This window comes from Cydia pomonella, chromosome 1 (genome assembly GCF_033807575.1).
Source record: "Cydia pomonella isolate Wapato2018A chromosome 1, ilCydPomo1, whole genome shotgun sequence".
NCBI lineage: Eukaryota > Metazoa > Arthropoda > Insecta > Lepidoptera > Tortricidae > Cydia > Cydia pomonella.
The window spans coordinates 20575658-20592618 of NC_084703.1; the positions used below are offsets into that span (position 1 = coordinate 20575658).

General features: G+C 39.5%; 1 protein-coding gene across 1 annotated transcript in view; it reads left to right on the forward strand.

Annotated features, from left to right (window-relative positions):
* The window catches only part of LOC133527150 (E3 ubiquitin-protein ligase MYCBP2), a 185246-nt gene that overhangs the window by 18978 nt on the left and 149307 nt on the right, over positions 1-16961 (forward strand). The window contains exons 21-33 of the mRNA XM_061864048.1: positions 611-1366; positions 1508-1660; positions 2320-2428; positions 2874-3103; positions 4104-4313; positions 5155-5292; positions 5594-5772; positions 9281-9524; positions 9729-9895; positions 12003-12168; positions 12614-12735; positions 13063-13167; positions 14249-14418. Of these exons, the coding sequence (XP_061720032.1) occupies positions 611-1366; positions 1508-1660; positions 2320-2428; positions 2874-3103; positions 4104-4313; positions 5155-5292; positions 5594-5772; positions 9281-9524; positions 9729-9895; positions 12003-12168; positions 12614-12735; positions 13063-13167; positions 14249-14418 (2749 nt within the window). The remainder of the gene's footprint in view (positions 1-610; positions 1367-1507; positions 1661-2319; positions 2429-2873; positions 3104-4103; positions 4314-5154; positions 5293-5593; positions 5773-9280; positions 9525-9728; positions 9896-12002; positions 12169-12613; positions 12736-13062; positions 13168-14248; positions 14419-16961) is intronic.

Genomic DNA, 16961 nt, shown 5'->3' on the forward strand with positions numbered 1-16961 from the left:
ATTTACTACTAGTATTTTGTGTTTAAATGTATGAAATAAACATAAATATCTGTTAATAAATCAATATATATGACGATGAATGTTTAAAATATTATCATTACATTACATTCATACATTCAGTTTCACTTTTTTTTAATATAGCACATACATTAAGGCCATTTCAGATAGATTCTAATTAAAGATCGGATTGTCTATGGTTTTAGATTGTTTTCCGATCATAACGTAAATGGCGCCAATTCCAGTCATAACCTACATTTCTTGTGTTCGACTTTCCTCATAGTCGAAATGAAAAGTACAGTCAGCGTCAAATACTTTGTAGCAGTCAAAGTGGCCAAATAGTTCGGTACACCATACTAAATATATGGTGTACCGAACTATTTGGCTACTTTGGATGCAACAAAGTATTTGACGCTGACTGTACAGTGTTTAACTCTGGTAAAAGTAACCACCTCACCCTCGAACTGATAACTCGGGTGATATGGTTCACTTTCCACCCTTGGATAACAATCTACTATACTTACTTGGTTGGCGCATTGACCCGAAATGAGTCTTGGCCTCCAGCACAAGAGCACGCCACTACAAATGCTTAATTTTTTCTGATGTACCACAGGCTAACAGGTGGTATGTTGCGTGGGCGTGCATCAACGGTCCTTCCTCCGACTGCGGTTCGTCCGGCCAAGCCATGGTCATCAACGACGAGATCGGATTCCATTTTAAAACCTCTAAGAAGTCTAACAACGGGACTGACGTGAACGCAGGTCAGATCCCCTGCCTGCTTTACAATACCGTCAGCCTCGAACACTCCATGCCCATCAGACACGTCGACTCCGGAGACCCGGTCATAGTTCTAACCAAAAACATATCAAGAAAAGTTACAGTGTCGTGCTTCCGTTCGCTTATAACTCTTTTACAGTGGAGCTGGAATACTTTTAAAGAAATTGTTCTAGAAACCAATGGTCAGATACCCATCAATTATCAAAAACTAACGGTTATGAAACATCAAAAAAGACTAGTCTACATAATTCGAGCATGTTTAAGATTAGTTAGGTCTTATGTGAATGAAATTTACCCACAAAACAATAAGAAGAGAAATTCACACGAGTATATGTCATATTTTGACGCGATCGCTGATGTGAGAAACTTAATACAAGCAATAATGACCGATCAAACCCCGACCTGTGCCATGCTGCCGCGCAAGCCTGGCAAGAACAAGACGCATAGAATATGCTTTGTACAATTTGCCCTAGAGATGACTAATTCTATACTACAAGAGTGCCACGAGACAATCACTGCGTGCTTCCATGCTTTCTTCCCGACGCCTAGTTTGAAATGGAATCATCTATGCTCACTTTTATTTTATGTGAAGGTAAGCTTATAAATAGAGCTTTCGATTATTTCGAAAATGTTCAAATATGGATTATCGGAATTAATCATCATTCGTAATTATCTTAAAGCATCTCCATTCAAATTGATGAGTAGGTAATTTAACATTTATGTATGGTTGTAGGAAGGAGTAGTTCCCCCTGCCCAAATTCGAGAGTTGACGGCTACTTGTGCGGCGTTATGTGGCTCACGGAGCTTGCGTGACGTACTGCAGTACATAGTGCCCGTGACGCAGAGCTGCGTCAGCCTGAATGAACCCCGCCGGTCAGAGACGAGGGTTAGTTACGATTGAATGCTGGGTCTGATCCCAGATCTCTCCCATGTTTTGGACTCATTCGCTAGTAAACAAATTCAAATCTTTATTATGATTAATCTTTGTATAAATGTTGAAAATTTTGTAATGGAACGAAAGAATGACAATATTACTTTCATCACACTTGCTCGAAAAAGATCTTATTTCGTGCAGGTGTACTGAAAGATACCTATATCATGGAGTTATGGATTGTGAAAAAAGCTATAACTCACGAGTGAGTTATAGTTTTTTTTAATTATGACTAATTCATACGAACCAAGTAGGTATAAATGAGTTTTACTGTTAAAATAACATTTCTATTTAATCAATTTAATAGCTAATAATATCACCGTGTTAAATAATTATTTCGCTTAAAATTTAATATTTTCTTCGTAAAAGTGATGACTGATGAAAAACATTGTGTGTAACTCAGAGGGTAAAAATATTGCAAACTCGGGTCTTTACTTCCCTCCAGCCTGCGGCTGCCGAGAATTAACACCCTCGTTTCCGATATTTCACTTACCCCCTTGTTGCACAATGTACTATTATGTCATTGTTTTTGATAATGCCTGGACTATTGTTTGGAGATAAACAGTAGATACCGTATAATAGTTCAATTCTTATAAAATTATTTTGGTACACAGGTGGTAAAAGAAGTCCCATCCAAGTCAGCGACGGTCCCTCGATCGTCTCATGCGCAGAAACCGCCTCCCGTCCCACCTAGAGCAAATAACAGTCACGCAATCAAAGCAAGTATTTAGTCCTTTTTTAGGGCTCCCTAGTCAACTAATAGTTTCGCCATGTCCGTCTGTCTGTCCGTCCGTAGCTTACATGACACTTACTAATAGTCCTTAAGATCTCTAATAGCTTAGCCTATTCTGACAGAATGGTAACTAACTACGGAATCCTACACCGAGCATGGCCTGACATGCTCTTCGCCGAGTATATCTCCTAACTTATTTTTATGGCGTGGTATACTAAACTTAGTATACCGGAACTCAGGAATCCCACTGTTGGTCGAGTCACGTAGGAAATTTCAAAGTGACTGGCAAATTTAAAACTTTGGGAGTTAAGGACTTGAATATAAACTACACTGGTGTATTTATGGCTTTTGCATTTCTTTTAGTCAGGCCAATCCACTTATTCTTTTTTCTTAGATATATTACACGCTTTTCGTATTTGGTTCCCGTTTAGCAAGCAGACGCCACCGACGCCAAGGCCAACTACAACGAGTGGCACCTCTTCGACGTAGTCCCCCGCCTGCTGGACATAGTGACAATCCCCATCAAGCAGCAGATGATGACGCGCCAGTGCGGCCAGCCGCACGACCACGGCGAGATGAAGCAGAACGAGCGATTGACTGATTTCTGCTGCAAGTTCGCCGCAAGAATAATCGCGGAGCTGTCTCATAGTGCCACAAATATAAGGGTAAGTTATGGGTGCGTCTATTTAGATGGTTGCACCTCCTGGACGTAATGCCCCGCCTGCTTGACATATTGGCTATGTGCTATCTCGCTCATATTAGCCGAGAGCCTTTCGGTCGTTATCGCACGCGCTCGGCGTTAGTTCGATCAGATCACTCGGATAGCTTTGCTGTCAGTGTCACTCCCCGTTCCCGTTCCGTTTTGCCTGTAGTGTACTAAAATTTACTAAGAGCAGAATCATTTGGGAATAGTTCGGTCTAGTACAGTAAAGCTAATTGCGTCTTTTTGACTTTAGTACATGTACCTACTACACAAGCCTAGGCCAAATGGCGGTGACAAATTGGAATACAGCGATGAAACACGCCAGTGTGGACAGCCCCAAAAACACGGCAAGATCAAGCAGACCGAGCGTGTACACATTAGATTAATCTTTTATCATTTGTCACCATGCCTGACACGTTCTAACAAGTATGTAAGTGCGAAAGTGATGGGCATAGTGACAAGCGATAAAAATGGAACCATGCTGACAACACTATACGGTATTTGTTACTTAAAAAGAGGCGCCAACACTTACAACTGTATAAGTAATTCTTAAACAGAATAAACATTTTTTCATTTTTCATTTTTTTCATTTTCAACACTGGTATGGTATCTATATGATATGGTATGTATCCTATTACCTCCAAAATATTCGATTTTTATAACTAGCAGTTTGTTTTTAAGATTTACTTGACACATTCACTGCCAAGAACACGTATGTGTGTTCATGTTGTATTGGAAAGTGTTAAGCACTATCGTTGACTCAGTTATCGGAGTTAAACCTTTTACCGAGATAAGGTCCTGCTCCTGCTAGTTGATAGGTATGACTAATGTAACCCTTACTTATTTGTCATGACATGATACGAGTATATTGTATAGATAAGTTCAGTCACAACAGGCGCGTTATAAACAACTAATAAGACCCTAATGGTAACAAAAATTAAGTTCATCCATTTGTGGCTTAGGAGGACCTAGACACAAACGCAGTAAAGCACCTGACCACCCCGTCCCGCTTCATGCGCGTGAACCAGTCGCGCTCGTGGAATACGGGCAACGGCAGCCCCGACGCCATCTGCTTCACCGTGGACCGGCCCGGCGTCATGCTCGTCGGCGTCGGCGTCTTCGGCGGCGTCGGCAACTACGAGTACTCCATTGAGCTGTTGCACGATGTTCGGGTAGCTATAATTACACGCTTCAGCGCCGTTCTTATCTTTACTGGGACCAAAGATATATATAATTCCGTATAAGATAAATACAGTCTAAGAAAAAAACATGCCTCGAAAAATCAAGATAAATACTCGAGTAGATGGCGATTTAACACATATAAGTCAAAGAACATGGGTCAGATAGCCATATGTCGTTCTAAGAGTTTTAGACCTGTGTCGAAATATGGCAGTAAATTTAGTTGACTACAAAATTTACTTTGACAATACGCCTCTATACTAAATTCTATTACTATGACTATCTATCTTTGATAGGCAGTCATAACCTTTCATTACATGAATTCGATGAAAAAATTTGTATGGAGTTTGGCCTAGTGGGTAGTGACCCTGCCTACGAAGCTGATGGTCCCGGGTTCAAATCCTGGTAAGGGCATTTGTTCGTGTGATGAGCATGGATATTTGTTCCTGAGTCATGGGTGTTTTCTATGTATTTAAGTATTTATAAATATTTATATATTATATATATCGTTGTCTAAGTACCCTCAACACAAGCCTTATTGAGCTTACTGTGGGACTTAGTCAATTTGTGTAATAATGTCCTATAATATTTATTATTTTTAAGCATCCAAAACATAAAAACGTAAAGAACCAACCCCAATGGGGTAGTGAGTCGTAATAGAGGACACGTTGCGTTGCGACACAAACGTTAAATTTTTATACATCTGGCTGCGTAAGCGGTGCGTCAACATATGTTGAGCAGATGAAGTCATCATACACTGTATAGGTGAAAATGTAAAATCCTCGACATACGCTTATTATTTATTTCGTATGTTCGTGTATTCCGAATTTACAGCATTTGCGAGCGTCAGGCGAAGACTCGAACCCGGCGCACTGCTGGGTTAGCGTCGAGGTGGCGCACGGGGCCTTCTCCGCTTCCGACTGCCAGCACGACATGGTGCAGCTAAAGTTCGACCGGCCCGTGCCTCTGAAGGTTTGTGCGAGTTTATAACGGAAGTCCGTCGGGCGAGGCGCGTCCGAGCATTTGTGTTCTAGTTGATGCACGCTTAGGTGCAGATCACGTTTGACGAAGTTTCGTGCGTGGCTACAGCAGCCGCGCATATCCTGCAAACCCAGATCCATAATTTGTCTCAGTACCTCTAATTCGTAATCAATACCTAACAATCTCATCTCGATTACGACTACTGATATAAAATAGTAACGAGAGATTTGTTAGCCAGTTTTGATTGTATACTAGAAAATAAATCCCAGCTTAAGAAGTAAAATAATTGCAGGAGGATCTACGCTACGCCATAAGACTATGTAATCACGGTGGACGGACAGCCAACGGTGACTGCGGTTTGCCCTCGGTGAAGGGCCCAGACGGCACCACGTTCCGGTTCGCCTCCTGCTCGCTGAGCTTCAACGGGACGACTTTAGCTAGGGGACAGATTCCGTGCCTTATTTATTACAGGTATTTGTCTATCCACCCATTCTATTATAAGGGTTATTTGCCACATAAGAGTACATTAATTATCATCAAAGTATGTTAGGCATATAGGGAGCGTGTATGAACTGTAGAAGGCAGCACAGGAGCCGTCAGATTTTTGGCGCGAGGCGTAAATGTGATGTTTATTGTTCCGATGTAGCCCACAAGATGGCAGAACCTACTATGCACAAGAAAACACGTGACATGTAAATGTACATGTTTATGGTTCCGATTCAGGCCACAAGATGGCAGACCCTCCAACGCGCACGGTCCCTATACTGCAGTGAACGGAAAAACATGGAATCCGCATTTGAGAACATTACCGTTCAAATTCTCGGGACAATTAGCACACATACACAATTACGCCTACATTTAAATAAGACGATACGTTTACAGAACATGTAATCAAAACTGATAAACGAAATAATAGTCATCTCTGTTACACTTATGTACACAACTAAGTGTAGATGAAATGCATATAACGTCAATAACTACCAATCAGCGACATAAATCCGCTAATAACCTTCTTGCTGTACGTACTGGCCGCAGAGAGTTCGCGGTTCATATTTTGATTAGAATATGACGTGGACAGGGATAGGCTTATGCCATAATAGTTTGAAGAACCAGTCAAATAATCCACGTATAATAATTTTGTGCAGATTAAAAGATAACTAGTTAAAATGTTGTTATGAAATGAGACACTAACCCAACATAAGAAAATATTCATTGTTGTGTTAACATATTCCGCTATAATAAGTATTTTTTATGGCTAGATACATTTTATAATCAATCTGTATGGCAGAGCGTAGTCATTTTCAGGTACATCCAGCAAAATTTACATGGGTACACGAATCGGGTCAAAAATATTTGGAAAGGCGGAGCGAAAATAAAGGCTCATCCCCACTTTCAGTTCCAACGGAAGTATTTTTGTTGGAAATGGTGACCTCTGCGTGCGTTGTCTAAATGCAAGACGGAGGAAAGATTTTTGGGCAACCGCAAGTGAAAATGTACGACGGTAGAAAGATTCGACAAAAACTCTTGGCCATATTTAAATGACAGCAGAGGGTGGATTCAAATGATCCAAATTTTCAGATATTGTGTGTATGTGTTAAACAAATTAATTGAAAGAGTGACAGAAAAAAATCTACATATATTACATACCTATAGGAGACCGGGTATGGTTATCTCACGGGTTGTTTGTCACAGAGCGGCCGTAACAAACCATTGAACGAACAGCGGTTTTATTAAGCTGTGTAAACCCGGCCTTTTTTGGCAAGTTGAAATATTCATCTTTGAAATCAATAAAACATATTCTAGATCTCTTGCCATGTATCCAATGAATTTCATGTCTCTCTAATGGGACAGCTTTTTTTCATAGTTCGCTGCGAGTACCATTTTGTGCGAATCGGATTGTAAAGTATAACAAATACTACAATGTAAAATGACAATACCAAATTTGATTATTAAGTTGAAATTACTAGGTAGTTTATTATAGCTCTATCCCTTGAAAGATAAAAGGAAAATACAAATCTGTAAGAAGATTTTATTACAATATTAGAAAATATCTATATCAAACTTAAGTTAATATAAGTTTTTGGCAAAAATTTCATTTTTGGTACAAGCTTTTATCGCTGACTGTACTTTTCTTTCTACAAGTAACTAACTAATACTCATCGAGACAATTCTAAAAACCCCAAACACAATTAGGTATGTTTTATCACAGAGTTCCTATGGCCACCTCCTGTCTCCATCATCAGATCATCTCGATGGTACCATAATATTGCATTGTCACCCGACTTACATATGTATGCAAATTTTCAGCTTCATCGGAAACCGGGACGTGGGTCAAATTTAACTTGCAAGATTTGATTACAAACAGACCACGGTCAGGTGAAATTAAATAAAAGCTTTTTCACGTCAGCAGCTGGAACAAGGATAATTTGCTGCTTGAAAACAGTGAGCAAAATTGCATTTTGCTCACCGAGTGAGACATAATAACATTCAAGTGACCTTTAGATTCGAATGTCATTTCAACGTGCGGGGCCTAATACAAGTTCGAAATATTTGGATTCTATTGTCTTTATCCCTTTCACGTCATTAGCAAAAAGAAAGAGACAAAAAAGTGCATACGTAATTCAACGGTATATTGACGGTTTATAATAGACCCCCGAAATAAGTCACACCGCATCGTTCCAAAACACCCTACGAGTCTTCATTCGTAATAATTAATCAATGAAATAAAAGTTTAAAATTTAATAAAAACACCATATTTTACGTATTTTATTATACAATCAAAACAATGAACTTATACAAATTTACGCAATTGTTACGCAGTAAATAATTCTATTTAACTACTTTTAACGATCTCTACTATAGTTGACAAATAGTAGTATTCGCAATTCGGACCGGATTTTACAAAGTTTTTTTTTTTACAAAAAAAAGCTGTCGATTGAACTGTCAATTGATGTTCGTTAATTTATTATTTTCGTATTATTTTATTTAAATTTATTTCGTTTTGTTTTATTGCGGTAATTAAAGTTAATTGTTATAATACCTTCAGAAAACATGAGTGAAATAGTGATCCGTCCGTCTGGATTACATTTTTTCAGGTTGTATTTTTTGATGGCTGACTGACGTGAAAAATTATGTGTACTACACGAGATCAAAGTTATTTACATCTCGTGCGCTTTTGAGTCCCTTACTACGCTCAAGATTCTAAATTAGATTCCCTCGCTACGCTCGTGAATCTATTATACAATCTTTCGCTTGCACGGGACTCAAAACAAGCACTCGAAGAAATATCAAACTTTGCTCTCTTGTTGTACAAATAACTATTAAAAATAATCTACTTCATTTGGCATAACATCATCCCTATTATCCTCGTAATCTAAAAAGACGTATGTTGTTATGAAAGTCGTGTGCAGTTACGTTTTAAATTAGCACGGTAATATTGAAAAAATATCTTCATATTTATTCCAAATTTTACTGAAGTTATCTGTTTACTTACACGTGAAATGTAATCCTACTATCCTTCGAATGATCAGAATAAGTTCTGCACTACTTCACGACACATGAAGACATTTTTAATAGTTTATAAAAACGTTGTTTTTATAAACCGATTTAGCCATCTATCACTGACTGTCATATCGGTCGAACAGAAGTTGCCAATCAAGTCGTTTGTAAGCCCTGCCCACCTTAGGGTAGTTTACGTTGGGCTATAATTGAGTGGTCAGAATGCTTCCATGTTTTATTTCCGTTCACTGATATACTGTAACCCGGCGTAAGAGACGTGTCTACGTAATCGTGACATAAGCTACATTTCTCACATTAGACATCACCATTTTACTTATGTTCAACGTGACCTTCGCTTCCTTAATAGACGTGGACATTGCATGATACCGTATAAAAACTGTGTGTGCACTTTCTGTCCTTGAACAGTAAACTTAAGTTTGGCGAGTTGAAAAATTAACTCACTATAATGCTTTATTTTCAGTACGTCAAAGTCCGTAGCAAACAGTTCTGAAAGCGCGGACACGCTGATATCGGCCCTGCGTGCTATCACTCTGCGCGTGGCGGCGGTGGTGATGGACCGCGGCGCGGAGCTGTTCAGCACGCTGCGCAACGAGCTCACGGCCGAGGACCTCCGCCGGAACGCGGCTGTCCTGCAACACTCGCCCGCCATCAACACGCTCATCCCCTACACGTTGGCGCACCTGGAGGGGCTGGACGACTCCAAGGTGGGTAATGTTACGAACATGGCGTTATTAATAAACGAATCACAAGGTTCAATCGTTAGTCTTATTCTGTCATTTCGACTTATGTAATTGTATGAAAGGGATAAAACATAAATTGACTAATTTATAAATATTAGTATTTATAATTTCCTTACTTTTCTTTTTTAATATTTGCAGGAGCTACCTAGTTTTTTTTTGCTTTTACAGAGCGTCATTCAATTGTTAGAAATGATTCATAAGCTGCTACCCCATGTGGCGGCCATGAATCTACTAGTACCGTCTGCGGAGGAGGGTCCCACTACGACCACCACGCATTATTACACTTGGTTGGAAAGCGACCACCCATACAAGCAGGCTACTGTCACTAATATGAGGTAAATCTGTTTATCTAGTGGCTCTTTGATTTTTTGGTCTCACGAACCCTTATGGCTCCTCCGTATTGAAAAAAATCCAAACACAATCTACATATATAATTATTGAACATGCTCACCAAATCTCCCGACAATCGGTCGACATTAATCTGTAGAAGAAAACAACCGGACGCAAGCATTTTGCCCAAATTTTGCTGAAATGGGAACCTTCGTTCTGCCTCTTGGTTAATTAAAGCTAGAATTAATAAAAAAACCGGTCAAGCGTGAGTTAGTTTTACTCCAGTGAACGGAAATAAAACGTGGAAACCGCGTTAGAGAACATTACCGTTCAAATTATGGGCAGAATTAGCACACATACACAATAACGCCTACATTTAAATAAGACGATATGTTTACAGAGCCTGTAATCAAAACAGGTAAACGAAATAATAGTCATCTCTATTACTCAAATGCATACAGCTAAGTGTAGATGAAATGCATATAATGTCAATAACTATCAATCAGCAGATCAATAACTACCAAATGTATACCAAATTTTACTGATGTTATCTGTTTGCTTATACGTGAAAAGTGTCTGTCTGTAGATTCTATTGTCATTGGAATGATCAGAATAGCTTCTGCACCACTTGACTACACATGAAGACATTTTTGTATTATAAAAAAAACCTGTTTTTTATAAACCGATTTAGCCATCCGTCACTGACTGTCATCTGGGCGGAACTGAAGTTGCGAATAGAGTAGTTTGTAAGTCCCGCCCACCTTAGGGTAGTTTACGTGGGGCTATAATTGAGCGAACAGAATGCTTCCATGTTTTATTTCCGCTCACTGTTTTACTCGCACACCGAGGGTTCTGTACAAACTTTGAATTATCTCGTGTAACTATAAAGGCGTAAAACTTTTGATCAGAAGTAATACCTATACTAATTGTGTACAGCACCATCTTGCGCGATGTAATGCACTTATGTTGGTTTTTCTACGATAATTCTCTATCATGTGAACCGATTTCAAAATTTGTTCTTTTATTTGAAAAAAGGTGTCTTTAATGTAATCTAACAGAAATTTCAAGTGTAATAAACACACATAATGTTGCTTAAATTGAAAACTACATTAGAAAAGGTTTTTTTGTTAATTAAACAAAAAGTTACCATAATAGAGGTCTGATTATTAGATGTGTAGATATTAGATGGGTCGCCATCAGCAAATCATCGCCAAAGAGTCTAAGAGCCCGGCGCCTCTATCGAGTCCAGGGCTGCCAGCTGATATTTGGCGGAACCGTTCCATAGGTGGCAGCAGTATTCCATGCACCAGCGGACCTGTGCTATAGGCGATAGGTAGAGAAGTAGTATGGTAGTGATATAGGCTATATAAAAAGGGTGAGGGGAGGGAGGGGGGGGGGGGGCTTTCCAATCTAGCAATATGGGTATCAAATGAAGCTACTGGAGGTTTTTTATTTTTATAATTAATTTACTAGGGAGCGTGCATGAACTGTAGGAGGTAGCAGCGCCCCTTGTTTATTGGCGCAAAGTGTATTATTATTACTTTTATAGTGCTACCTGCAGTGTGCTACTACTAGTTATTGTGACAAAAAGTCTTCATTTAATTTTGTTATTGTTTGTTTTGTATAACATGCGATGCTCACTGATTTATTTTTGTTTTAGTATATATGTATTCTCATGAAGTGAAATATACAATTTCTTTTAAGAAAAATAAACTTCTTTAATTTAAACATAAATGTCAAGTTTCAGCTTCTGATTTAGACCACAAGATGGCAGAACCTACAACGCGCAAGAGCGTGCGTGCACTGTAAGGGGTAGCGTAGCACCTGCTTAGGCAGTGAAGTATCAATGTCAAGCTTGTTTCCGGTTTAGGCCACAAGATGGCAGACCTTTCAACGTGCACGGTCCCTATTCGCGCTAGCCTTTATGTATTTAGGTGCCTGTAATGCCTTTAGTGCAAGTTTACGCTGAGTCGCTTTTCGACTCTATATAAAAAAATCTTCTTTTTTAAACGGTCTTAAATTCTTAATTATGACGCAGTAAACAACCAAAGGCTACAGAATTCCAAGAAAACAGATTTAATTTTGTATTCCTAATATGTTACATTAATACAGGGTGCTGTTTCCCCCAAACGTATCTTGGGTGGTGTTGGAGATGGACCCGCGCAGCGTGACGGCGCAGCCCGAAGACACGCTCACTATCTACGCCGTGGCGGGCGCGCCTAAGAACCGGTGCCACTGCTCGCACGACACGCGCACCCAAGACCCGCCGTTCCGTAAGGTATATAAGGTAGCGCGTCGTTCATTCATTCATTCACTCCATTTTGATAAGAGTTGAATTACACGAAGCTGCTTTATTCACTGCACTTTTTTTCTCACTACCTTTATTTTAAATTGCTCCTGCATTGGAAAACGCATTCCGTATAGTCTGTGCGAAGAAGAGTTGTAGAATTTATGGGATTGACATTAGCGTTTTTAAGTGGTTGTAAGGGTATTGACCGTAATGAATATACTTAATTGTTATCAATTAAACTGATACGGCAAATAAAATGCGTCAATATAGTCAGATACTCGTACTTCACCATTTAGCTATGTTATAGAAAAATAAAGAGTAGGTATTGCAAGAACAGTTTGTTCTGTGATTAGTCCGTACTTTTCGATCCACATTTCGATCCGATTTGTAAAATTTCGATCCACATTGATTAATAAAGTATCTGATTTAGCAGCGCCTGGTGCAGCTGACTTCGGAGTCCGGCGAGGCGGAGGAGCTCGGCGACGACGCGGACGACGCGCCCTGCATGCACTACAACTGCACCTACGTCAGCGTCACGCCCAAGCTAGCCAACGTGTAAGTGTCTACTATCATAATCACAGCAAATAAAAGCTGGCATAAAGTTCTAATAGAAGGGCCCGGTATTGTCAAATTATTTTCCTAATCGTATCGCTCAAAGGCAATTCTAACCTAAGGGTGAGCGATGGCGAGCGGTGTTCAAGGAATAATTCTACAATAGAAACGCATGCACCGATGGGAACGCAACCTCGCAGAACTTTACTGCTCCGCTCAGTTCTGTTGGTGCTCACTTTTACAGTGGGTGACCAACTATCATGCAACTAGCACCCTTCATCTTAACTAACTGTGACAATATTTCTTAAACACATTTTATGTTTGTTGCAGTGTTTCCGAATGGCCACAAAAAGCTTTACTAGTACCCGGAAACGAAGTAATATTCTCTTTGGAGACAGCGTCGGATTACCTGACCGAATATAATAAGACCAATCAGTAAGTAACTGGAATTCACACAATATGTTCTATTTTTATTTAAACTTGGACGATTATTCCTGTTTATTGGTTTATTATATAAGAGAGCCATGACTGGCTATAAAATATGTACCCACTATTGTTTCTGTTTGATCTGATTGTTGACTGGTAGAGAATGCCTGTGGGCATTAAGCCCGCCATGTGTACTTTATGTTTTATATTTGTAAACTTGGTACCGTGTACGAATTTATTCCGGCTATTGAAAAAGTCTGGCCTTGGTGTGCGGAGACCAAATTATTCTTAAGGACTAAGGGGTGGCGTTTAAAGAATAGGCGCTGCGACCCCCGTTCCGGCTCTACCTGATCCAGCAAAAATCGCTTGTTATGCAACACGGCAACGGCGCTAGCAAATTGGGCACGTTTGGACCAAGTGACAGTCGAAATAGGGCTTAGGTTTTCATATAAGTACCTCCTTAGTTTTATTTAGTTGTTAAGGTAGTTTTTTAATTTATTTTACAGTAAGTACATATTGACAACCAGTCTGGCCTAGTGGGTAGTGACCCTGCCTATGAAGCCGATGATCCCGGGTTCAAATCCTGGTAAGGGCATTTATTTGTGTGATGAGCACAGATATTTGTTCCTGAGTCTTGGGTGTCCTGCTATGTATTTATGTATTTATACATATTTATATATTATATATATCGTTGTCTGAGTACCCACAACACAAGCGTTCTTGAGCTTACTGTGGGGCTTAGTCAATTTGTGTAATAATGGCTTATAATATTTATTTATTTATATGGTGCTACTTTCCCGCACGCGTGTGGGAATGAGCACTTTCCGTGCATATGTCGAAACTTTAAAGAGCGATATGTACTGTAAAACGTTGTACGATACACGTGCGAATAGGTAATTCGCAACTCGTGTCGATTTAAAACACTCCCTTCGGTCGTGTTATAATTTATCACCACTCGTTGCGATTTTCGGCACTTGTATCGTAAATAACTATTATATAGAGTTTTAAATAAAAAAAAACCCCTTTACAACCGACTGAACCGAACCCTTTACAACTTTTGACTTCATGTCTGATTTGTTTAATCTAGTAGCGATGATAACCGCTTCGGGTTCCGCTGCCTGTGTGTGGGCTACGAGGACGCGCCGTTCACGACGCAGCGGCAAGGGCTGGTCGCGCTGGAGATGGAGCTGGTGTACGCGGGCGCGTCGAGCGCCTCGCAGCTGTTGGCGCCGGATCTGGACATACCGCCGCTGACCTTCTGTGAGTGCCCTTCTGTCATCGATATCCCCTCTCATAAAATTTATCCAAAATCGGATTTCACTTCAACCGGCATTCACTTGCACGAAACGTTTACGTTTTTTCAGAAACATAAAATTAAATAAATCCAATATTTCTCTATTTACAGCAAGTAGCCTTTAAATTTTATATTAAAGGAAAAATAGAAATAGTTACGCTTTCGGCGGGACTTAAACCCGCAACCTCCGAAAATTTGGAGTATAGCTCGCAGACGTATCTGCTTGTTAAAAGATTACTTTATTCTTGATCCAAGGACGGCTTTACATGAATCTAAGGAGGGGTTTAGTAAAACAGTGGCAGTGAACTATCTAGTGTTGGTTAAGACTCAAGTCCTTTGAGTCCTCTGCTTTAAGACTCGTCTTTCAGACTCTCATAATTAAGATGGAACTCTAGTTCTTTTCAACTTATTAGAGCCTCGAGTCTTTAGTAGAGACTTGAGTCCTTTTCAGAGAACTTGTATTTTTTTTACAAATAACTTCAAAATGCGTTGTTATGTGAAATTCATGGATGTACATAACATAAATCATACAATAACGCCTATTTACTTTACTGTTGTTTAGGTAACCCTATAAATTTGTTGACTGAGCCTTTATCCGGAGACTCAATTCCTTTTGAGTAGCGCTCAACAAAGACTCAATAAAGGACTCGACTCGGGACTTAAAAGTCTCAGAAGTTTTTTAAGCTCTGAGTCTCGGAAAAACAAGTCGAGTTCTTCAATTTATACTCAAATGACTCGAGTTGCTACCAACATTAGAACTATCACAAAAAAAACTTTACAAATATACAAGTCGACAATATTGTTACGTAGTAGATAATTTTATTATCTCTTTATTTATTATTATTTATGTTTTTGCTTTTTTATTTCTCTCCTTCTGGAGGTTATTATTATATAATTATAGGCGATCAGCTATTTAGCTGATGAGCCTATGTCACACAGTGTCCTGTATTATACAGTTCAAAGTTTGTAAAGTCGTATCACATCACTAAGTAACATTAGTCTAACTTATTGTTTAAAAGCCACTTGTCCAATCTGTTTTTAAAAACATTGACCGAGGGAGCAGTTACAACACTATCCGGTAAACGGTTCCAAGCCGCCACGACACGGTTGGACAAAGAATGATATGCAGCTTTAGTAGTAGTGGGAGTGCGAACTATTCTTAGGCTGTGACCTCGGGTCTCGCGGCTGATAGTTCTCTTGTTGATTATATCGTGAATGTCGGGGAGGTTGTAACAGTGGGTAACAATCTTAAAACACTCGATAAGGTCTCCTCTCGCTCTCCTGGCTTTGAGTGTGGGCAGCTTCAGTACCTTTAGCCTTTCTTCATAAGGTAGGCGTTTGAGCTTAAATGGAATCTTGGTGGCTCTTCGCTGCGCACTCTCTAAAAGGTCAATGTCTTTGACAAAATAGGGATTCCATACTTGGAAAGCATATTCCAGCAAAGGGCGGACATATGTTTTATAAATTTTGATACAAACTTCAACAGATATGCATTGGAAAGAGCGTTTTATAACATACAAGAACGAATTTGCCTTTTTGACTATATTATTTATGTGCTCACCCCACTTCAGGTTATTTGTAACTGTCACACCGAGATCCTTTTGAGACGTTACTGCTGCAATTGGATAATATGTATGTACAATTATTACATATATATAGATCTACATGTTAACAATTTTCAACAAATTCACACTTAACAACGCGTAACATAAAATATGGTGCTTATGTCAAATGATAGAAAAAATTAATTAAAAAAATAAGTAATACAAATTTGTCGCTTATTTTCGCAAAGTCAGTGGGACGAGCCTCTCTGTCGTCTAACTAGGAATCGTCTCCTAGATACGGCACTTAGTCCGACAGATCGAGCTCGTCTCCTTGCGACCGCGGAATGGGAGTCGGGTCTGTGGTTGCAGACACTACCATCCACAACGGTGGGCACATTGTTGGACAATACAACATTCCGTTTGGCCACATGTATCAACAAAATATATTTACTTGTAAACCTCCTCATCTAGACCTAATACTATGTAGAGGTTTTAGAAGAACGAAAAGAAAAGAAAATACCTAATAGTAACGTAAGTATGTTTATTGCTTTCAATTTGGTATACAAGATAGTATATCGATAGTACCCTGAGCTGGAGGACACAGATAGCTGAAATAAGCCGCAAAGTTACTGGTTCTCTTCATGCTCTCAACAGACTTAAACACTTTTTACCTATTAAAACCAAAATATTATTAGTACAAACTTTAATCCTACCAATAATCGACTATGGCGATGTGTGTTATCCGGACTCAAATGAGGAGCTCTTGGACAAATTAGATCGTTTAATGAATAATTGTATCCGTTTTGTTTTCTGTCTCCGCAAATACGATCATGTCTCCTCATTCCGCTCTAAACTTGGCTGGTTTCCCATTCGTATTCGGCGCAACATTCGCATGCTCTGCACCCTCTTTTCTGTTCTTAACGACCCTCAGTCCCCCGAATATCTAAAATCTTTCTTCCACTACT